Source organism: Pituophis catenifer, unplaced genomic scaffold (genome assembly GCF_029215685.1).
Source record: "Pituophis catenifer annectens isolate HBS135680 unplaced genomic scaffold, rPitCat1.0.hap2 SCAF_7, whole genome shotgun sequence".
Taxonomy (NCBI): Eukaryota; Metazoa; Chordata; class Lepidosauria; order Squamata; family Colubridae; genus Pituophis; species Pituophis catenifer.
In genome coordinates, this window is record NW_027256887.1 from 21,921,286 (window position 1) to 21,945,040 (window position 23,755).

A 23,755-nucleotide genomic window follows, 5' to 3' on the forward strand; every position below is an offset into this window, starting at 1 on the left:
CTTAATAAATATTTAATGAAAATCTTGTTAAAATATTGGCATTAAGAGTCTGAAATTATTTTAAGTTTTTTATACTGCTAAGTATCTTTTTACAACCCCCCCCCCCCTCCCAGGTTTGTACTGGATCATCACGAAACGCAACTGGGGCAGAAACAGCATCCATGGTAAGTTTGAATCAATTAAATTTTGTGGGCTGAATATATAAAATTTGCCTGATGAAATCCACTACTTGAAAAAATTAACTAGTTTACATGAGAAAAAATCTCCCTTTTTTCATAATAGTTTCTACTATTTTAAATCTTAACAAAAAATAGTTCAGTCACAGAATTTTTGACCAGTTTGCCATAGATCATTTTCTAATTGGATCATTTTTATTTTATCTTGCCAGAAAGTTGCTCCCAAATACACATACACTCCTCTGAATCACCTTAAAAATGGAAGTGTTGTCAACCTGTATGGGGCTGTGAAATTCTTCAAGCCTCCATATTTAAGCAAAGGAACTGGTATGTATGTTTGAATATACACCATACCATTAGAATATGTTAGAGTATATGCCTTTTTTAAGCAAATGTGCGCCCAAGTAGATTGTGGAATAGTGGCCAATTTCAGATAAACTTCCATAGCTGATCAAGTAAACATTCAGTCATATCAGCCCCTTCTGGAGAAAGTTTTGGAAAAGGTGGTTGAATGATAGTAACAGAGGATCTTAGAGGAAATGGATTATCTGGATCCATTTCAGTCTGGTTTCGGGCCAGGGTACAGTGCAGAGGCAGTATTGCTCACGTATGATCATGATGTTTGGCAGAGCATGGTATATCCATCCTAGTGCCCCTTGTTCTCTCAGTGACTTTCAATACTGTTGACCATAATATTCTTCTGGACCAGTTGTGGGAATAGGAGTAGAGTACACTGTGCGGCAGTGGTTCCTCATGACTCCTTGTGTGTGGGGTGCTTCTGAGATTGATGATCTTCACTCTGCTAGATTTGCACTTCAGAGTGCAGTATCATCAGCATTCTGATGATAGTCAGCGCTACATCACCATCCCAAGCTGTGTAGGTGAAATTATCGTTGTATTGACCAGTGTCTGAAGGTTTTTCAGGTCTGGATAGGGTAGAACAAACTGCTAAATGTTAATAAGATTGTGTAATTGTTTGGACTCCCAGTACCTACAGCTGATTTAATATGCAGTAATAGGCAGCTCTCAATGTGCCCATGGGTTACCACTGCTACACAAGCTGCATTGACTCCCAGTGGCTTCCAAATGCAATTCATGTTATTGGCCTATAAGCCCTGTATGGCAGTGGGGACTGCATACCTGAAATAATGCTTGTCTCCAGTTGTTTATTGTCGTCAGAAATTCTGGCAGAAAGGATATGCTCTAGGTCCCTCCATTAAATGTTGTCACCTTGTGGGACTAAGGAAGCAAGCCTTCTCTGTTGCGGCCCCTTACCTTGGGACAGTGTCCCCCCCAGAGATCAGGACAACAGCCTCTTTCCTATGACTCTAGACAGCTTTGAAAATCTGGTTTTAGTCCAATTTGGAGTTGATGTTATTTGTTGAATGACTCCTGTTTTGTTTTAATATTAGAGCATTTTAATTTAGTGGCTGCCTATGATTTAATATCTTTAGTTGCTTTTATATCTTTTTTAGTTTTGTGCCCTGCCTGCGCAGTGTTTAATAATTTTGGTGGTTATTAAATTTAAATAAATAAATGAAATAAATTATGATCTTGCAGAATGGACAGGAATCTTGCAGAATTAAATTTAAAGAAGGGGGAAGTAGACATGTTCATAGCAGACAGTGGTCCAGAATAAAACCTGAATATGTCCAAACCTCTAAGTCCCATTAATTTATTTTTCTTAAGAAGATTTCTCTAATTTTATCTGACCTTAAAATTACTGAATTTAATTTTTATCTTATATCAAGATTACTCTCTCTCTCTCTCTCTCTCTCTCTCTCTCTCTCTCTCTCTCTCTCTCTCTCTCTCTCTCTCTCTTTCTGAAACTCTGAAGTTTATCACTCAAGGCTTTCTAACAGTAGAATGTTTTCTGAATTAAGTGGACACAGTCTATGGAGCAGGAAGAAAAGTTCAGCAGCTGTGTCTCTGCTGCTGAGTTTGATTACTCTCATTTGTCAATGCAGTGGCAAACTGCAGAAGAAAAGAGAAAAAGTCAAGAAAGAAGCAATAAGGACACAGGAAAACAAAGAACTTAAGAGTTACTGTTTCCTCCAAAAAAGAACTCTTTCAATTCTTTTCTTCTGCAGTTTTGCCACTGCATTGATAAGTTGGCCACAGGCTCTTCACCCATTATGGAACTTGGTTTAATAAGAGATGCAAACATTTTGCTAATGTAAGACTGTTTCCTATGCATTAATTTTGAAGGGATGCTGACTTGCATTTTTTTTCTTTGTAATTGTAACACTTATTAAGTGACCACATTGGTGTGAGTGCCTTTGGAGTAAGTAAAGAAAATATGCAATATTGAAGTAGCCAACTTTTTAAATTGCTAATGTACACATGCTAATGTATGTGTAATTTCATTTGAATTTGTTTCTGCATAAACACAATCTGAAATTTGCAGAGTCCTTGTGCAATTATATTTTTCCAAGAATAATTACTTTAAAACAGGGGTCTGCAACCTTGACAACTTTTAAGACTTGTGGACTTCAACTAGCTGAGGAATTGTGGGAGTTGAAGTCCACAAGCCCTAAAGTTGCCAAGGTGAAATCTCCTGCTTTAAAACATCCCAAACTAAAGTATACCGCCAGAAAAAGTTGGAAAGTCATGCAGAATTTTCAGAGGAGTGTTATATTCTTGTGAGTCTCCACAGATACTCAGCATATTTCTTCTGATTCTTATTTCCTAACAAGAAAGATGAAGAATACACTGTGAAATGTTGTGATTCTTTCTCATTTAAATCTCCCTTTTTTTTTCAGATTAGTCACAGTTAGGCTTATGTGTTTTGGAACGGTTATTATTGGTTCCTTTCCAAACAATTTACAAACCCATTTTGGCCTACAAACTTTATTCAAATATGCCAATAAAGTGTAATTTGGATAATTAAAATACCACTGCAAATGTAACCATAATCATACTTAGCTTTGAAAAAGTAAATTAAATGAACAGAAGTATAGGAAATTTAGATAATTTGGAGAGAGGAGTATAATTTCTTCATACTGTATAATTCATAGACTTTCTCTATTCCTGTAAAATCACTTATAAAAAACATTTTTGTTTGCTTGTGTGTAATGTGGGTTATAGAACCATGAGAAATCTTAGCTTATAAAACTAGTACAACAAAGTCATTGTAAATAATTGGTTGAATCCAAATTTGATGACATTTATTTTCATTGAAATAATTAAAATTTAATTAACAATGACTTTTGCCATTGTAATAAAATGGATTCATTGTTTAAAAGGGATTCAACTGCTTAAATAAGGAAATTTGCAATGACAAAATATGAATCCTCAAAACAAAGATTCTATGTAGTAATTGCTTTTAAGCATAAAACCATTGAAGTATAGAAAATAATCCTAGGAAATAGCTCAATTGAATATTCGTTTTTTCCAGTAGTTTAATTTAGATTTTCATAGATTACTCAATTCGCAGGGGGAAAAATCCTTATTTTTTACTTTTTAAATATTATGAAATGATTCCCACATTCAATAGTATTGTAAAATGTTACCCATTTTATAATAACAATTATAGTACATAGTTATTAGAATTTAGTTTCATTTATGAAGTACTCAAGACAAATATATGATGTGAGGCTGATCTGAAGGCATCAGATATTAACACTTAGAGACTGATTAAAAAAACTTATACTAAGAGCCAGAATTTTCATAGCTAAATAAACTAAAAAAAAAAGTTTATCTTGAGATATGAAAGAAACATTGGGGATGGTTTAGGTTTTTAATTAAGTTTAGATCTTTTTGACAACAGTAGGGTACTAAAGATAAAATGGTGTGCCACACTGAACTCATGGGCAATAGCAGTTCTTCACAATTAACTCTTTCTTTCTGCCTGAATTCTGGATGGATCAAAGTATTCTTGAACCTTCAATTGAAGGGTATTCTTTGTGATTTTAATTATTTATTTCAACAATTTTAATTCCATTCTATGAATATAAAAACTCTATTAGATATACAATGTGTATAGCATATCTAATAAACTGAAATCACTATTTTTTCTCTTCCCCCCCCCCCAAAAAAAATCCAACACCATTTATCTAAGGTATGATCTCCATCTAAACAATTCAGTTTCTGCAGCTTTATGTAAAAGGCCTGTAGCACGTTTCTCTTTCCCCACCATTTCTTCCTGCAAGATTTGTTGACTCTCTGATCATTTTGATCACTTTTTCCTTCTCTTATGTTTCTGCTAATATTTGCAAAGCAAAGCAAAGCTGGTACGCTTTCCAAGAAACTAAATGTAAGGATACTGTAAAGATCTTTTTAGTGGTATTCAATGGTATACTGGCAACGAACACACTTTACAGAGAAAACAGTAAAATTTGAAATCTTTTTACAGAATTAATGTACATGTAACCTACCTCACGGTGTGATTGTGACTATACATCGTAAAGCAGGTGAAGGAATTCTATATGTCACATTGAGTTCAGTTTTTCGTTTGATGGAAATGCAGAACGCAGGGTGGATAAAAATCAATGATTTTTTTAAAACAATCAAAAAAATCAGATTTTTTGATTTAAATCGGATTTTTTTTATTTAAATTGGATTTTTTTGATTTTTATCGAATTTATTTTAATAAAAAAATTTTAATAAAAAACTGGGGTAAAAATCTATTATAAGATAGTTTTCTATTTAAGATGCATAAATAATTTAGTTTATTCAGCATGAAATGGAGCTTAGTTATGTAGCATGAGGCTATATATTCTGCAACACTGGGACTATCGGTGAGTCAACAGTGGGTCAAAGGAGTAGCAGAGATGACAGTTGCTTTTTAAAAATTATGATTTAAATCGAGTTGATTTAAATCAAGCCTTTTTACTATGATTTAAATCATGATTTAAATTGTGATTTAAATCAACTCGATTTAAATCAAATCCACCCTGGCAGAACGTATAAATAAAGTTACAAAATCAAGTAATGAATAAACGAGCAATCAGTCATTGTTAATGTCCGATATACATATGAAGGATCCATTGCAATAAACTTGTTACCAAATCTTATGGTAATAGTTTCCATTTTTCACGCAAATTGTAATAATTTGGAACATACTAAAATAGCTCTCCAATGTGAAACTTTTGTTCAATTTCAAGTCTAGGAATCACACAGGAATTTATTTTAAGAGTGTTTACCTGTAATCCCATTATATCATGTGTTTTAAAATAAAGCAGAGTATTAGGACCTGAAAAAAAACCTTGAGGTTATATTAAATCTCCATAGAATGCCTGCAGTTTTAGCAAGTGTTAGTTGTACTTTAATACCAGAGTCTGGTAAATCCATAGGGGTATATTGACATTTGTTTCGCACTATAAATAACACAGTTGCTGTACCCCAATTTTTTTTTTTTTACACAATATAGTCTCTGTTCTTTGTGTAAAATTTTGTCCACTCTATATTCCATGTTGTTTATTGAACTGAAATAACCCATGAAAATACAAAATTGTAAATCTTAGCAATCAGAATATTTGTCTGGTTTGAAAAGGAGATTTCTTTCAAGAATATTTCCTTAGATCTTGTACAGTTTATCAAGATGTAATTTCTTGACCTTTTTTAAAAAATTGAAGCAAAATATATAATATATAAGCTTAGAATTAGATGTCAGTTCCCTTTACATCTTTTTGATAACACCATAGTGTATTCTTTTAAAAAATATAATCTGCAAAGTTAAACTATCAATATATTCAACATCTCAGCGTTCTATCCCATACTTCTCAAGACTATTCCTTTGAACATAGTAGCTCCAAAGTTATTATCTTCACCTGAAAAAAATAGTTAACATTTACTTAAATATATTAATTCAGGTGAGCATTGCTGTTTACAGATTTTTATGTAAATTAGATATTTTTGTAACATATTTGTTACCTTTTTTGATAGAATCTTTAATTTGAGAATTTATTCTACATTTTACAGTTATTCCACAGTTCCCACTCCAATTGCTCTTTTACCTTTAAAAAGAAATGTTAACTTTAATGTCAATTTTGCTTTGTCTATATGCAGTAGTTATCATTCCCATTGAATTTAATTAACCTTATTTACATATTTTATTTAATCCCACTAAAGAGAATAGTTATCTATTTGTGATTGGTCAAAACAGATCAGTAAAAATTCATATAGGTCTTCCTAATCCTGTGGCTATTAACATCCTGCCATAAAAATACTTTCAAGCGGTAATTTTGTCATGTGAGGTATAAATTTACCATGCATTTCAGTATACTGAAAGCAATTTGTATTATATTTTGGTTAGACATGGCATAAAGGAAAATATGCACATTCTCTATATCTGTGCTGGTGAACCTATGGCACTCATGCCAGAGGTGGTACGCAGAGCCCTCTCTGTACGCACGCCGTCGCCCCAGCTCAGCCAGCTGGTTGTCAGTTTTCTGATGCACACAGGCACGCTGGTCAGCTGGTCGTCGGGTTTCTGGTGCATGTGCGCACGCGCGCCTTCCAGTTTGGGCACTCTGTGCCTAAAAGGTTCACCATCACTGCTCTATATCCTACCTTTAAGGTTACAAACCAAGATTGAGCACTACTAAAAGAAAATGATTTAAGGAAAAGAGAGAAACATCAGTTTGATGGTAAAAGCAGTGAAATATAAATTATAACAGTAATTTAGCTGGAATTCAGGCTGATTTGCCCATCTTGATTTTTTGCTGCACTAGATTATTATACTACTGCACAAACAAAGATGTTCTTTCTCATCTGTGTCTCTTCAGGAGACAATAGTGGAACAGAGTTCTTCCTGCCTATGAAAAGTGACACAAGTTTCATACAATTAGAAATGTCTTGGATATCTGTCATTGATTTCTATGTGAGTGGATTTGCAAGTTTTTCTAAAATAAGGATCCCAACAAAACAGTTTTCCATTCAAAAACTTTCGTGAGAAGATATTTGTTTCAGAGTATCATGTATGAAAACAGAGGGATCTGTTTTTTGTTTTTTTGTTTTTTGCTGAGATAGAGAGCAAGAACTTTTTATTGTATATTTTAAAACTTTGGAAAAATTAGCATACAAAGATTTATTTTCTTGTTTATTTTTGAAAAAAAATACCTGTCAGGGAATTAATTTTAAATAAAGTAGATGCACAGAAAAACTCCAGCTAAAACCCTTTATGTACAAGAACCTGTATTTAAAAAAAAAAGTTTAAATCATTTATAGAACAGATTAATATTCTGATAACAGATTGTCTGATAACAACTATGAAATAGGTTGGATTTTATTGATCCCCTCATCAATTCATATTGTTTCTTGATTTTAAATCAGCAGATAGATCTAATTGATTTGTCCTGAAAGGAATACAGGAATACAGTTTGTTTGCTATGGGGGCAACAACACAACTGACAACAGTTTTGTGTGAAAAATAAGATATTGATAGAGTCAGTCTGCTAATAATTAGCCAGATTTTGCTATTTATTATATGAACTTTTCAAATATTGCTTTCATTCATTTATATTGGCCCTGTGAAAGATTGACAAGGAATTAGTAGTAAAGTCATATGGAATCTTACAGTTTAGTGCTTATATTCCTATGTACTATATGTCAGTTGTGTCAGGGAAATGAAAACCAAAGATAAACATTCTGTTCTTTTTCATTCTTTTTCTCAACATGTGCAGATTATTGTTCAGTGGTGACCATTGTAGATCAGTCCAATGTGAAGTTGGTGTGTTCATTTTTTAAGGCAGTCAAAGATGCCCTTCCACAGATCTACAGAATTGGGGATATTGTTCGATTTCACAGAATAAAGGTAATTTTAATGCACTTCCAGCCATGTGGTAAGAAAGCTAAACTATAGTCCGTTCAAAGGAAACAGAGCAGATACTTCTTGGCATTAATCTTTGACATAATTCTCTTTCATGAGATTGCTGATGTATATTGATTGCTCTTACCCAGTAAACTGAACTAGAAGGCTCTATGTGGCCTATGGGGGACATAGTGGGGGACACAGTGTAGCCAAAAAAAATTCTAAATTTTATTTTAATAGAATTAAAATTGGATTGCATTAATGATAGATAATAGGATAACTATTTAGAAATGTTGCTTTCTACTACATTAACACCAAGAGAAATTTTTAGACAATTCCTGGTTTTAATGGACTGCACAAAGTCTTGAGTCCTTGCCATAGCCATATTATTCTTGTAGATAACCAGAAGTGAAGCTTTCTTACAATACTGTGTGCATTTTGTCTTTGTCTTATGATAAGGGTGGGTTTTTGTATGTGATCTGTCACCCTGATGGTAGGTGGGTTTTCAACTCTATGACAGCAAGGTTGTTTCTGTTAGATATTTTACTTCTGTGCTATAATGTTTAAAGAAATGCAAGCATTCACAAATATTACTTAGAGATACTCTTTTGCTCCCTCTTCTTGGTCATTACTCTTCCTTATTTATTTTTGTTTGCTATTCTTTTAGCAGAATCTTAATGTCCTTGAACTTGTAACTCTCCTCTCTCACTTTTCAATATATTTCAATCTTGATGGTGCAGGGGATAATTGGGGTATTATTTTTCAACTTTGCCAAGTGAACTATGGTTGCAAAGTACATTTTACAGCTGAAAAATGTGAGTGTTTACTTTATTCACTGGGTTCAAATTAGGGAATATTCACAATAGTAAGCAATATTAATATTTGGTATGCATCATACCAAAGCATGTTGGTTTGATTGCATCACTGTTATTCTGGTGGAGTTTTTTTTTTTTTTAATTTTCAAATGGGACAACACATTTGTTCACTAGAGAATGAAATATAAGCAAACTTACATTGGACATTGATTTAGTTCCTGTTAGAACAGGGGTCCCCAACCTTTTGGACCTCAGGGACCAAGTTCATAATTTTAAATTCCAATGGACCACCATCCAGCTGAAGCACCTGGACTCCCAGTGACGGGATGGGGTCCTTCAGGCACTCTCCCTCCTCTCTCTCTCTCTCTATCTCCCACTCTTTCTCATTCTCTCTTTCTCTCCCCCTCTCTCTCCCCCACTCTCTCTCTCCCTTTCTCTCTCTCTCCCCCTCTCTCTTTCTCTCTCTCCCACTCTCTCTCTCTCATTCTCTTTCTCTCCCCCTTTCTCTCTCTCCCCCTCTCTCTTTCTCTCTCTCCCACTCTTTCTCTCTCTCCCCCACTATCTCTCTCTCATTCTGATTCTCTCTCTCTCTGATTATTTCATTTTGTCTCTCTCTCTCAGTCTCTCTCTGATTCTCTCTCTTTCATTCTCTCTCTCTCTCTCTCTCTGATTCTCTCTCTTTCATTCTCTCTCTCTCTCTCTCTGATTCTCTCTCTTTCTCTCTCTCTCTGATTCTCTTTCATTCTCTGTCTCCCTCTCTCTCTCTCTCTCTCTCTCTCTCTGATTCTCTCTGTCTTTCTCTTTCTCTCTCTCATTCTCCCTCTCATTCTGTCTTTCTCTCTCTCATTCTTTCCCTCATTCTCTCTCTCTCTCTCATCTCATGGGCCAGTCAGTGTCTTGGGGCTGAGAGGGAGTCAAGCATCTCCCTGAGAGACCGAGGTGCCCGGAGCACCAACAAGGGCCGGAAGAAGTGCGGGAGCGAAGCATTACTTTAACTTGTGCGGCATGAGCATTCACCTTGGTATATGGTGGCGGTGGCGCAAGGCAGCCCTCATCTCCTGCCGCTTGGGACTTGGAGTGGTAAATGGTGACTGGTCCGGGGAGCAGCCGGATTTTGCTCTCCATTACAGATGTCAGATCGGCCCCCTGCAAGCTCTCAAGGAGCGCTCCCTAAAGTGGCGCTGGAAACTTTGGTTGGGCTCCTTGAAAGACGAGAGCTTGCAGGGGGCCGATCTGGTGTCTGCAATGGAGAACAAAATCCGGCTGCTCCTCGAACCATAGAGATGCACAAAAGTTAGACATAGAATGCACAGACTTTTAATCAGTGCACAGACGAAGCAACATTCCTTTGTTGCTTATTTATTTAGATTAGAGATTGTATTATATAAACAAATCAAAAAGAGAATATTAAAAAGCAAGAGAAGAAAAAAAATTCACAGGTTGATAAGCCATTAAATGAGCTGGTTTATGCAATGCAGTACTGATTGTGACAGAAATTATTTAACTCTCCTAAAAAGCTTGGGGCAGTATCTGATAATATAATCCATCTATTTTCTATCAAATCTGTTAAATACAAAAGGAATCTGAAGATATGAGCATTGACTGTTATAGAGGAATACATGAGCTAAGGACTTCAGTTCCTCATAAACACATTTGCTCCAAAATGGGGATATTCTGCCTAGAACTGCTAGGTATCTTATTAATATAATATATAATATAATATAATATGCAAAAAAGTAAATAATGATTGAGTTTTTTAATATATATAAACATTTCTATATAGATATATATAGATGTGTATGCATTGGTAGGATTTTAAATAGGGGATAATAAGTTATTAACAATCTGCATCAGTAAAATAAAATAAATTCAAACAAGCATGGTGTTCTCAATCTGAATTTATATTTATATATTCTCGTTAGAAACACTTGTTTCTAATGAAAATATATAAATATAAATTCAGATTGAGAACACCATGGTTGCTTGAAACATAAGCAAACATTATATTTTGATCATGCGTTCTGTCTTTTGGAACAAAAAATTAGCTTATACTTAATCGTATTTAACTTTTAACATTTAATTTAACACCTAATCCAAAGATGCTGTTTTTTCTCAAATGTTGAAATCAAAACCATTATTCCAAAATTTAACTCAGTAGGCTGTCATTAAAGCCCATTCAAGAACAACCACATAATTGCTTCAGCAAGTTGAAGTTCTGCAAGAATTCACTGAGTCCCATGCAACTACTGATGGTAGTGAAGATAAAAACAAGATAAATCGTGCCATAAATCAATCCCTGCAGATGGAGATGCACTTAGGCGCTATGAGATATATAACCATTTATACATTCAATATGTGTATAAATACATTAAAGTTGATGATATAGTCTTTTTTTTTAATTCCCCAATCATGGATTCTTTATGGAAAGAATCCATTCCTTGACTGATGTTAACTGATCTTCTCCAAACCAGATGCATCCTTCTGGCCCAGTTGACTATACTAAGGACTTGTATCCCATTGCATTTGTGATCAAAAAACTGAACAAAAATGCAGTAGATTCAGTAAAGAGATTAGGAAAATAAATAGTCAGAGGAAGGAAAGATGACACAAATACATTATCCCATTGGAAGAAAATAACATTTGAAAGAATATTATTATGCTTGACAATGCATTCTCCTTATAGTATATGTTGGTGACCAGCTAAGTAAAGAAAATAGCCATTTCAAGTACTGATTACAGAAGCTGATTTATTGCATCAGAGACTAGTATTATTTTTATCTAGGAAGATTTATTACCTGAAGTACCTAATTTTGAAACTGTTATGCCTCTCAGATGTTGATCATTCTTTTAGCAACTAACTGCAAATAAAAATGCTATAATCAGATGTTTATTATAGCAGAACAGCTGTTTACATGAAGCATCAACAGTGCTGGCTTACATTGTTTCTAGTTCAAACACACTGAAATTCAACATTTTTGCAATCTAATGTCTTACTTCAGAAACAGAGAGGCAATCTGTAGTACTGTGTTAGTGTCTTTACTGCCACATTATTTAGTCGTTTTATGCGTTTAATTCTAGAAGGCATCACACTATGTTTTCTGCAAATAAAATGGCCATATGTCAGGAATGTCAAACTTGTTGCGTCACATTGTCTTGTAACATACTGTGACTTTTTCCCTCTTTGCGAAAATGGGAGTGGGCGTGGCCAGCACCTGACCCATTCCGGCCCGTTGGCCGTGAGTTTGACACCCCTGCCATATATGCTCAGTTTATATGTGCTGGATTTCAGATAATGACCCCAAACATATAGAAGAATGGAGGACTTTCTTGGTTCCATCAGTTGAAAATTTTAAAAAATTCAAATAAGCAAATGTTCTGAAACCATAGTTAACCAATTAAGTTGACACTTTCTAAGCATCTTTATTTTTTTTATTTCATAATTTTAGTATTGCAAGCCTGTATAAAGCCTTGACATTTTAGGAGGAACTTTAGACACATCATTTTTATTCTTATTCTGGTAGATCAGAGAATTTAATTGCCAGATGCAAGGGATTTCAGGCCCTGGATTTAGTTCACTTACATTTGATGGTAACGTTGGAACTCCAGTGATTCCCCGAACATCATCTAAAACATTTTCATTTACGGATGAAGACAGAAAAACCGTAGAAGACTTGCGTATTTGGGTGGCAAGTAATCTTTTCAGTCTGCCTCCCATGAAAAAATTGTGTGACATCCAACCACCAATGTTCTTTGAATTCACCGGCAAATTAATAGGAAAAGCTAAAGTGGATGGATCTTCCTATCTTCTCAAGGTCTGTTGTTATGATTATTCTTCTTGCACACATTATGTTTTCACTGAACAGTAATTTCATACTAATCATAGGTAGACTATAATTGAAAGTATGTTTTTCCCCCTCTCATTAAAACAATTTTTAAATCTTTTGCTAGAAATGCTGCATTTTAAGTTTCTTGAAACTTTTGGAGACCAAAGGTTTCATTCAAGCAAGTTAATAACTTACAGTTTTCACTTATCATATTTTAGTTCAATTTATGGTGGCAACTTTCCAAACTGACTATATTATTTGATGGGCCTGATTGCCATTCAAATAATTAATAATACTTTGCGAAGAAAATAGATCTATGCACTTGTAAACATCCCTGCTTGAAGCCATATCCTGTTAAATCTTTTATGAATCTTTCAGTATTTCCCAACTATGGGTTTTGATTTTTCCTCCTGTAAACCAGGGCAACTAGGATTGCTTATTAAACATAAATATATTCAAATAAAAATATATTTCCAAGGATTGAATTGCTTTGCTTCTTTCAAACCTTAATGCTTTTCAACTTGCCAATGAACTGGGGGGAGGGAAAGGGGAAATGGAATGCGAAGAGCATGAGAGTATGGAAACCATCAAGGTCACTGCTGCAGGTGTTGGAGAAAGAGATGGACTGTTCCCATAACAAAAGGACATCTCATAATTGGACACTGTGATCACCCAGGGGTGGGGAGAAGAGGAAGCTATTTTTTAACTAGGCAAGCATTTGCACGAGAAAACCAGAGTTGGTTTTGTTTCTTCAGTACCAATATGGTGTATCCAATAAAGATTTACTTTTGGGAATTGAAATCTCCCAAGACTGTTTCCTAGTTTTGGATTCGCTAGTTGTACAATTAACATTCTGTTCTAGTTCTTTTAAATTATTCTTCAGGAAGATTGCAAAATAATGTTCTTATACAGAAATATGGTCTCAGAGAAATTTAATAAAATGTATTTGTAGGAGAAGCTTTGGGAAGTTAGTCTTAAAATACCTTTAAGGCTCACGTTTTCCGTTCTTCATTGTAGTTTTTAATCTTTACTCTGGAATATTATTGGTACAATTTTCTCTAATTCCAAAAAGAGTGTTCTTTGTTTCATTGCAGGTATGGGATGGCACAAAATGCCCTTTCCCGTCTTGGAATGTCCTTGTTAAAGAAGAAGACCTAGAGGGAGATGAAAGTCTTCTCCGTCGATTAAAATACCTAACTGTGGATGTTGTAGCTTATGATAATCATGTGCATGTGGCAAAACTATTGAAGGTAAAGGAACTCCTTGACAATTATGGCTTCATTTTTATTTTTTTTCTAGTTCTGTTTAGGTTTTTTTTTGTTTTTTTTTAACTAAAAGTGAGTCTGGATGTACATTTATTTAAATTAAATTAATTGAATTTATATAAATTGTGTAATTGCCATGATTAGTCCCAACAAACCAAATCTCCCAGTTTGGAACAAGTAAAGTAAAGAAAATGCAATTAATTTATTATGAAACAGTTTCTTAATTAAAGGGCTATGAAATATCTTTTGGAATATAACTATGAACATTTGGAAAAGAGGTGAAGCCTTCTGTTTCTTTCCTATTACTCAGATACACTATTTTTTTTTAAATGTAGCTTTTCTTGTAAATTATACTGTTTCATTATTTTTTATTTTTAAAAAATAGTACTTTTTCAAAAAAAAAAACCATGGACTTCTATGAATTTGTGATTTGTTAGTAAATATTAATTTCTAAATGTTTCATTTTGTGATTCATACACCTTTTTGGAGTTCTGCAATGTAGAAAGAAAACATTTTAATCTTTATTCCTTATTAAAGAGTGACATTTTGCTAGGAAGGTTATTTGTAACGTAGGAATTATTACTGCAATCAGCTCTTAAATAAGGATATATCTAGTGGAATTGCACTTTCAATATTACAATATAATTTCATTCTACTGTTAAGGTTGAGGGTGGTACAGGTAATCATCCGCTTACTACCTATTGTTTAGCAATCAATCAAAGTTATGATGGACCTGCAGTATCTTGAGGTTACTTACAATTCTGATTCACAATTGCAATGGTGCTCCTCCCGTACAATCACATGACCAAAATTTAGACGCTCATCAACATGGCTGCAATTATACCTGTTTGCAACGTTCCAGGGTCATATGACTCTGTTTTACAATGGTTTTGCCAAAACCTGACAACCCACATACTGTATTTTTTGGAATATAAGACGCACTTCCCTCCCCCCCAAAAGAAGATGGTGAAAAATACACCAAATGCAGCCCCGCCCACCCTTCGGCTTTTTTCGGCCTCCACACGCTGTTTTAGATCTGTTCCAGGCTGCAGGGATCGCCACAGCACATTGCCGCCTCCGTGCCTCGTGTTTTTGGCCTCCGCGCATCACATTTTCGGCCTCCAAAAGCTCCATTTTAGACCCATTCCATGCTGCAGGGATCGCCACAGCACATCGCTGCCAATTGCCGCCTCCGCACATTGTGTTTTCAGCCTCCACGTGTCACATTTTTGGCTTCCACATGCTACATTTTTGGCCTCCGTGCATCACATTTTTGGGCGGTTCCAGGCAGCAGGGATTGGCGGCAGCCTGAAACCACCCAAAAACAACGCGCACGTCAAGGCAGAAAATGAGATGCGCAGAGGCCAAACTCGCAACTCGCAACACACAAAGGCAGCAATGGTCTGTGGCAATCCCTGCAGCCTAGAACAGCTGATTGGGGGTATTCCAGGAAGCCAATCCACCTGCCAATCAGCTGCTCATGCTGAATCAGGCTGCGATAATGTGCTGAAGCTGATTAGGCTGTTTGCTATTTGCTGCAAGGATGCTAGCCAGATGAATATCAATGGATGCTGGGAGGCAGAGGCAGAAAATTTTTTTCTTGTTTTCCTCCCCAAAAACTAATGTGCGTCTATACTCCAGAGCGTCTTACACTCTGAAAAATATGGTAGTTAAAAAACTTTTCCAACTTACCGTTGTTGGTATGTCTCTAATGTAGCTGGAGAAAGTTACATTTTCTTTTTAGCCATTCGCATTCTCACTTGCATTGCTGAACATGAATCACACTGCAATGCAGTCATGTACCAATTAATGCCAACCATGTCTCCGATTCCAAACTACCATATGGAAAATGAGCTCCAGTTGTTTGGGAATTTATATTTGTAGGTTTGATGCTTTGTTTTAAGCCATTTTCACTAAATAACCCTTAAGTTAAATTGGGATTTGTTTTCTTCAGTGCCACTTTTTAAGGGAAAGAGATAATTGTCTTGCCCTTGTTCACTGGAGATAAATCAAAGTTAGGGCTCCTTATTTTCCATTCTGCCTTAATTTGCTTCGGATTCTTACTAATTAAAATGCAGCAAAACAGCTTGTTTTACCTATGAGAGGTAGACTTCATCTTTTTGCTGGTACATTTTATGACAAAATAAAAACCTAATCCTGATACATTAATCCAGTTGTGCAAATGTATGGAAACTGGTTGTGTGCTCACTGTGTCAAATTCTGTTGTTCGGGAGTGAGCGTTTGAAAATCCATGCCAAGCAGAGATAGTATTCTGACCCAACTCCCCAAACACGACAAACCCTCTGAAGTGAACTCAAAAGATTCCTTCATTAGGAGTGCCAGCAGCCTTGGCAAAAAGTTTCTCTCTCAGGCTGACAAGTCCATCTGGCCGGGAGATGAATAATTGTCTATTCAGACAACTATTTAACAATAGTTGTCTGCCACATCTATTCATCTCCTCCCCCTGCCTTTTATCCCCAGAGATAGAGTGGGGCTTTGCTAGCAGCGGTGGCTCTTCCTTCCCCAGGATCAGGCCATGACTTTCCACTGCTCTCCCCTTCTCTGCCTTCTGCGCATCAGGCGCTGGATCCAGCAGTTCCTCTTCTTCATCAACCTCCTCCAGACCTGAGGGCTGTTGACTCTCCATCTGAGGGGGACGGACAACCCAGGCTCCACCACTCTCTCTCTCCCTCTCTCTCTTCTCTCTCTCTCTCTCTCTTCTCTCTCTCTCTCTCTCCCTCTCTCTCTCTCTCTCTCTCTCTCCTCTCTCTCTCTCTCTCCCCCCCCCCCTCTCTCTCTCTCTCTCTCTTCTCTCTCTCTCCCCCTCTCCCTCTCCTCTCTCTCTCTCTCTCCCAGTTCCATTCCCTCTTCCCAGTGATGGGATTCAGCCAGTTCGCACGACTTCGGGAGAACCAATTGTTAACTTTCTCAGCAGTTTGGCAAACTGGTTGCAAGAAATCATTAGGGCAGAGAACCGGTTGTTAAATTACTTGAATCCCACCACTGCCTCTTTCCCCTCAGAGCTCTCAGCCTGCCTTGATGCTGACCCTGACTCCCACGCCTCCTTCTCCTCTTCTGATTTGGTTGCTAGAGGGGCCGGCAGCTGACAGGCCACAACAGATAGATACAAGTGGCTCTTGACTTATGACCATAATTGCGGCCAGCACTACCACTGCTAACCAAGTTAATTGTGAAGTGAGTCACACACAATTTTATGACCTTTTTTTGCTTTGTTGTTAAGTGAATGCCATCGTTAAGCAAATCCGACTTCCTTCATTTGACTTTCCTTGTTGGAAGCTGGCTGGGAAGTTCATAAATGGTGATCCCACGATATCAGGACTCTGCAACTGTCAAAAATATACGCTAGTTGCCCTGTGCCCAAATTTTGATCATGACTCTCCTGCAACAGGTATAAGTTGGAGGGTCACTATTTTCAGTGCTGTTGTAACTTTGATTGGTCATTAAACAAAATGGTTGTAAGTCAAGGACTACCTGTAATAGGACTGCTTTGCTAGCAAGACAGGAGACTCTAACAAACAGAACAATGAGGTGAGGACTGAGTAGAAATACTTACTATGGAGGGGAGGTCATTGGAGAAGCAGTTGAGCAAGGGCATTGATGCTAAAGAAATGCATGAGACCATATCCTTTTGTTCCAAGAATGTTCTGAGTGCATTCGTCATCCTACAAGGATTTTCCAATGCAGGAGTTTTTTCTATTCATGGCTTTTTGGTTGCAGTTAAGCGGTTATGAATTTTTAAACATGGAAGTATTTCAATAACTAGTTTGTGCAGGCTTTTGCTTAGAATTTCCTGTTCACAAGCTAGAAAGGTAAACGTATGCAATGCTGCCACCTCCTGGAAAATACTGAGAGTGCACTAGAACTTTTTTCTAGTAAGTGGTTAAAGAATGGTTGCATTAGTTTTGTGTTATCTCACTGCTGAGAGGCACTGCTGATTTTCTAAACGACACTTGTGTGCAAAAATTCGTGCTCCATAAGTACACAACACCTGACACACCTTTGTATGATACAAAGTTAAAAAATTTTCTGAAAACTGCAATCCATATTTACTCCTTATGTTGACTTGCTTATAAATTTAACAAAAAGTATAAATATGGCCGGTGCAGAAGTTTAGATACTCTTTTGGTCAATACTTCGATATCTTTTTTGCAGAAACAATAGTTTCCAACCATTTCTTACAGCCAGTTAACTCTGTTTGTTTTTTGAGCTTTGTTTTTAACTTTTTACTACATAATTCTTTTAGCTCAAAAATATTCTTAGGTTTATTTACATGCACTATGCATCTGAGATCTTCCCATATAGTTTTAGTATTATTCAAGTTGGGGAACCACAAAAGCTGTTTCAAAATTATTTTCTTTCTGTCCTATACTTTCTTCACAGTTGATTTGAAGGTACAGTAAGGATTGAAGGATTGTTACCTTGCTGAAATATCCTACTTTCTTTCACTTTCAGTTTCTTCATTGACAGAGATATTCCTGATATCCATCCATCAACTTGCATGTCTTATGTAAAAAGAAATCCACTTAGAACTAAAGAATTCTGATTTGCTTTCTTTATATTCAGAATTGCGTCAGACTCCACTATTCTACATGCCTAGTAATTCAGTATGTCTTTAATTTTCTAGTGTAATTTTAGACAGCTAGGAAAGCTTACCATTCTATCCAGATCTACATTCAGTAACCATTATTTTACCATTTAGGATTAAGTTAAAAATTACTGTTGAATTACAAGAAAGTATACATTGTCATAATTATATGTTTTGTAGGTAGCAATAATTCAATTCTTTTTGTGTGTGTGTGTATGTTAAGATTGGACAGTTCATTTCAATGTACAACGTGCATGTGAAGACCCACAGTTCTGAAAATGGACGTGATGTCATGCAGTTTCTTCTTCATGGAGGCACCGGGCATGGCCGTGGGATTGCTGTCCTTCCTGAAAACCACCCAGATATCATAGAACTAAAGTCGTGAGTAAATAACATTTAAAATTTGGAAAGAAAACATGCCAATTTGTTCAGCCTGTTATTTCCCATTATTGGACCAGCCTTGATCAATTCAAGAATCATGCCTTGTCATTTTAATTCCATCCCCAAAATCGTAACATTCTCCAATTAACATTCCACAATTCTTTGACCAGAAATTAGAATTCTAAATGTTACGCTATTTATGAACGCTGATGTGAATCTTCGGTGCCTGTGGTAGGATATCTGTATTCCCAGGAGGGAGGGAGTGCGTTCCAAAGGACAAGAGACAGCATAGTTTAGATAGTTGGTGTGAGAGAAAGAAGGGGAAGATGGTTCCTCCTTAATAGTTCCCAAAATACATGATTTATGGTGCAAGTAGTCTGCTTTAGTTTGGCAAGACTTCTGTCTATATGTAAGGAACAGTGGTGGGTTTCAAAAAATTTTTACTACCGGTTCTGTAGGCGTGGCTTGGTGGGCGTGGCAGGGGAAGGATACTGTAAAATCTCCATTCCCTCCCCACTCCAGGAGAAAGTTACTGCAAAATCCCCATTTCCTCCCGATCTGCTGGGACTCGGGAGGCAGAGAATAGATGGTGGGGGGGGCAGTCAGAGGTGGTATTTACCAGTTCTCTGAACTACTCAAAATTTCTGCTACCGGTTCTCCAGAACTGGTTAGTACCTGCTGAATACCACCTCTGGTAAGGAACAATAAAGACATCTGCTTTGAAGAATCTCAGCATGTCTTTTCTTGGTTTTTGGAGCTTGACAAAATCTGTAAGCCAATCTTTATATCATGAATTTTTCAGGATAATTTCCATATAGCAAAATAATACTATTCAGGTACCTCTTTGAGGATAAAGCTATTATTTCAGATTTGTATTATTGTACAAAATGTAAACCGTGAGCCAGCCTGCCTGCAAGTTGTAAATTCTGGTGTATGTTACTTTTAAGGGAGTATACACAGGCTACTCTCCCTCTCTAGCCCCCTTACCGTGTGTCTGTGGTATAGACACCAGTAGTCGGTTTCTACCGGTTCGTCCCAGTTCAGGCAAACCAGTATGGCAGCAGCGGGAGGCTCTGCCTACCCGCCCACCACCCGCCCAGACGTCATCACGGACGCTGTGCGCATGCGCAGAAGGTTCTGCACATGCTCAGAAGTGCCACATGCGAGCAAAGCAAGCACGCACGCACTTACAATTCCAAACCAGTAGCAAAGGTAAGTGAAACCCACTACTGATAGACACACATGTGTGTAGATTTGTCATTTCTTGATCTGGAACAGGGTTGGGGAACAATGATTCTTTTATGACCAATACTGTCATATTGTGACTGGCTGGCACAGGAATTCTGGGAGTTGAAGTTCACAAGTCATAAAAGAGCCATCGTTCCCCACCCTGCTATGGAATAAAAGGATATCCACAGTCATATACAAGTACGATGCTTGTTACAGTAGTACAGTAGAGTATATATCAACATTTAGTTAGCAGGGAATGCATCCAACTAGGTCATTTGTCAGATGTCAAATAACACATTACGACAATATTGGTTTTCATACACCATCACATTTTCAAAATACCTTGTAATTTAACATTTTAGAACTGAGCATAACATTCTGCAAATAATGGCATATAAATTTAGAGGTGTGAAAATTATGGCACAATCAACATCTGCTAATATTAAAGTGTTGTCATACTTACCGTTACTCAGGACGATTGACTAAAATCTAATTTCCTTTTTTAATAGTCTGATAAACTTTATTTACTTGAAGTATAGTTTTTTCATTATTAGATTTCTGGACACTATCGACTTGGCCTTAAGTGACGATTCCGAAAGAGCTTCTCCGGAACCTGAAAATTCTTATACTTCATGTAAGTTTTTAAAAATGAAATAGATCATTTTCATATATTTACAGGACAGCAATGAGAAACCTGTTCCTTCAAAGTTTCGCTGAGCAACAGTCCTAGGCAGCATGTTCACCAGTGTAAAAGATACTGTGAAATAAAATTCAACAACATCTGGAAGAGTACAGATTCCTATTTTTATAATGTGGTTAAGGCCACCACTGTTTCTTTTCTTAATGCAAAATAAGATATAAGAAAAGCTAGAGCGTTTTAGTAAAAACTGTACTGTACTGTAAATGTATTCACAGAGAATAATATTTCATTTTGTAATAATAGGTACATTAATATGAAGTATTGCATTCTGAATTTATATTTAGCACTGCTATCTTGAAAATAAAATAGAATCCCAACAATATATGCAAAAATCTACATTGGTAGAATTTTCAATTTAGAATACTTATTTCACATTGCATTACAGATACGGTAGTCCTTGAGTTACAGCAGTCTGTGTAGTGACCTTTTGAAGTTACAATGGCACTGAAAAAAGCGACCATTTTTCACACTTATGACCATTGCAGCATCCCTAGAGTCATATGATTTACATTTGGATGTTTGACAACTGGTTCATATTTATGATAGTTGCAGTATCCCAGGGTCATGTCTTCCCCTTTTGCAACTTTCTGACAAGCAAATTTATTTGGGAAGCCAGATTCACTTAATAACCATGTTACTAACTTAACAACTGCAGTGATTCATTTAACAAATGTGGCAAGAAAAGTTGTATAATAGGGCAAAACTCAGTTAACAAATGTCTCACTTAGCAACATAAATTTTGGACTCAATTATGCTTATAAATTGAGGACTATCTGTATATCCTCTGAAAATCGGAATAGGTAATCCTCACGCACAAGATTACTAATCAAATCCGAAAATGAACCCCCAGTATCCGTAATTATATGTGCGTTATTAATTAAAATTGAACTCCGCTATCTTACAGCACTACATTTCCATCTCTGTATGTTATATTCTTTTTTCTTCCTGTTTATGTAAAACGGTGATAGAAAAAAAGAAAATGAATTTCCTTTCCTTTTTTTTCCAAGTAGGATCCTGTGTAGAAAGATGTCAGCAGTTGTCTGTTACAGGTAAGAATTTCACGTTAGGTATTCTGTGTATTTTGGAATGAGAAGAGAACTTCTTTTACAATAGGACTTCCTACCTAAAAAGAATAGTTGGTTTGGGGATATTTTAGAATAACATGAGGGATATTTTAGAATAGCATGGGATGTATCAGATGGAACCGTATGAATCACTGTCAGTAAATTTAATAAATACTACATTTATTTTCTTTTATAAATGCTAAAATAATTATAAATTTATAAATTAAAAATTAATTTGATTAAACTAATTAATTTATAAGCAAACTGTAATAGGGCACGAAATGGGGGGGAGGGGGGAGGGCCTTAGAGGAGCGGAAGTATTTTTTTGCTTGGCTAGGATTTTGTCCTGGCCTGTAAAATTGTGAAGCAAAACCTAGTTACCACCCAATTTTCAAAATTCTTGGATGCACTGATATTCTGCTAATATAGAAAAAACAAAACACATGCATATTTTAAGAAAAAATAAATAAATATTTATTTAAATGTGGGGTATATCCATATATTAAAAGATGAGTGCAGAAATTAAATAGGAGAATTTGTGAATATGCACAAATGTTTAATAAACTGGAAATAAGTTTGCCCATCCTCAATTCAACATGTTATACGTGGTGGCTCAGTGGCTAAGACACTGAGCTTGCCGATCGAAAGGTCAGCAGTTCAAATCCCTAGTACCGTGTAACAGGGTGAGCTCCCGTTACTTGTCCCAGCTTCTGCCAACCTAGCAATTCGAAAGCACGTAAAAAATGCAAGTAGAAAAATAGGGACCACCTTTGGTGGGAAGGTAACAGCATTACGTGTGCCTTTGGCGTTTAGTCATGCCGACCAATGACCATGGAGATGTTTTTGGACAGCGCTGGCTCTTTGGCTTTGAAACAGAAGCGCCCCCTAGAGTCAGGAACGACTAGCACATATGTGCAAGGGGAACCTTTACCTTTTTAGTTGAACAGGACACATGCTTTTAAGTGGTCTATATCGTTTAAACTTAAACATTTGAAATACCAATTAATATAAATATGGTGACAAATTGGGCAAAGTAGCTTAATGAATTACTGATGATGTTCATGCATGCCATTTGTTCTTGTTTGTCCAAATGCTTTTTATGTTTTTATTATTTTATAGTATTAACCGATCACCAGCACTTTGATTCAACTACACTGAATACTATCAGAATGAGCAACATTCCTCAGAACTATCGTATCAGAGCTAGGCTGGTTAAATTTGAACCCGAGAAACTCTATCAGTCTGTAAAACTTCATTGCCCTCAGTGCAATTCATTGTAAGTATCCAAATGACAATGGATATTGGTACAGATACCTTGTAAGTTGCTGGAGCTGTTACAGTTATTGCTTACAGGATAGAATAACATTATATATTTATTCCCCTGCAATTTAAAATGTACAATAAATTCTTCGTTTATTTTGATATTCAATATTTGATTGTTAATATTGTTGTTTTATGTATTGAAGATTCTAAACTGCCATAATCAAAGGTTTACAGTAAAAACACAAACACTAAAAGCTGAAATTTGAATGAAATCATATCCAGTAAAGTCAAATGCAGTGCAGAATGAAAACACCATACAAGCTAGGCAATGATAAGGGGTTCATTCAGAGTCTAAAACAATATGAATGTTTGCAAGCAAGTGTTCTGTTATATTCCAATCAAACTCAACATGCAGTTTTCTTGGCGGTGTTAGAGAAGATATTTGCCATTGCCTTTTCCCTAGATGCTATGTCACTTTCTCATCCACCTTACAACCCTAATATTTCTAGTCTCCCTTCCAGGCAATAACTTGGCAGTTTCATCTGACTTTTTAAAATTGGCTAGGCATTGCCAACGTCTAGCTGCACTTGGCTGACCTAATCTAGCCGCAAAAGCTAAGAAGATTGGGACTAGTTAATACCTGAATTTGATAATAATTTGATAAAGAATACCAAGATT

General features: G+C 36.1%; 1 protein-coding gene across 2 annotated transcripts in view; it reads left to right on the plus strand.

Moving 5' to 3' along the window:
- The window catches only part of POT1 (protection of telomeres 1), a 55,950-nt gene that overhangs the window by 9,209 nt on the left and 22,986 nt on the right, over positions 1-23,755 (plus strand). For both annotated transcript variants that reach the window (XM_070946837.1, XM_070946836.1), the window contains exons 5-13: positions 114-164; positions 389-503; positions 7,802-7,932; positions 12,266-12,556; positions 13,663-13,818; positions 18,663-18,820; positions 20,605-20,684; positions 21,758-21,799; positions 22,934-23,090. In XM_070946837.1, the coding sequence (XP_070802938.1) occupies positions 114-164; positions 389-503; positions 7,802-7,932; positions 12,266-12,556; positions 13,663-13,818; positions 18,663-18,820; positions 20,605-20,684; positions 21,758-21,799; positions 22,934-23,090 (1,181 nt within the window). The remainder of the gene's footprint in view (positions 1-113; positions 165-388; positions 504-7,801; positions 7,933-12,265; positions 12,557-13,662; positions 13,819-18,662; positions 18,821-20,604; positions 20,685-21,757; positions 21,800-22,933; positions 23,091-23,755) is intronic.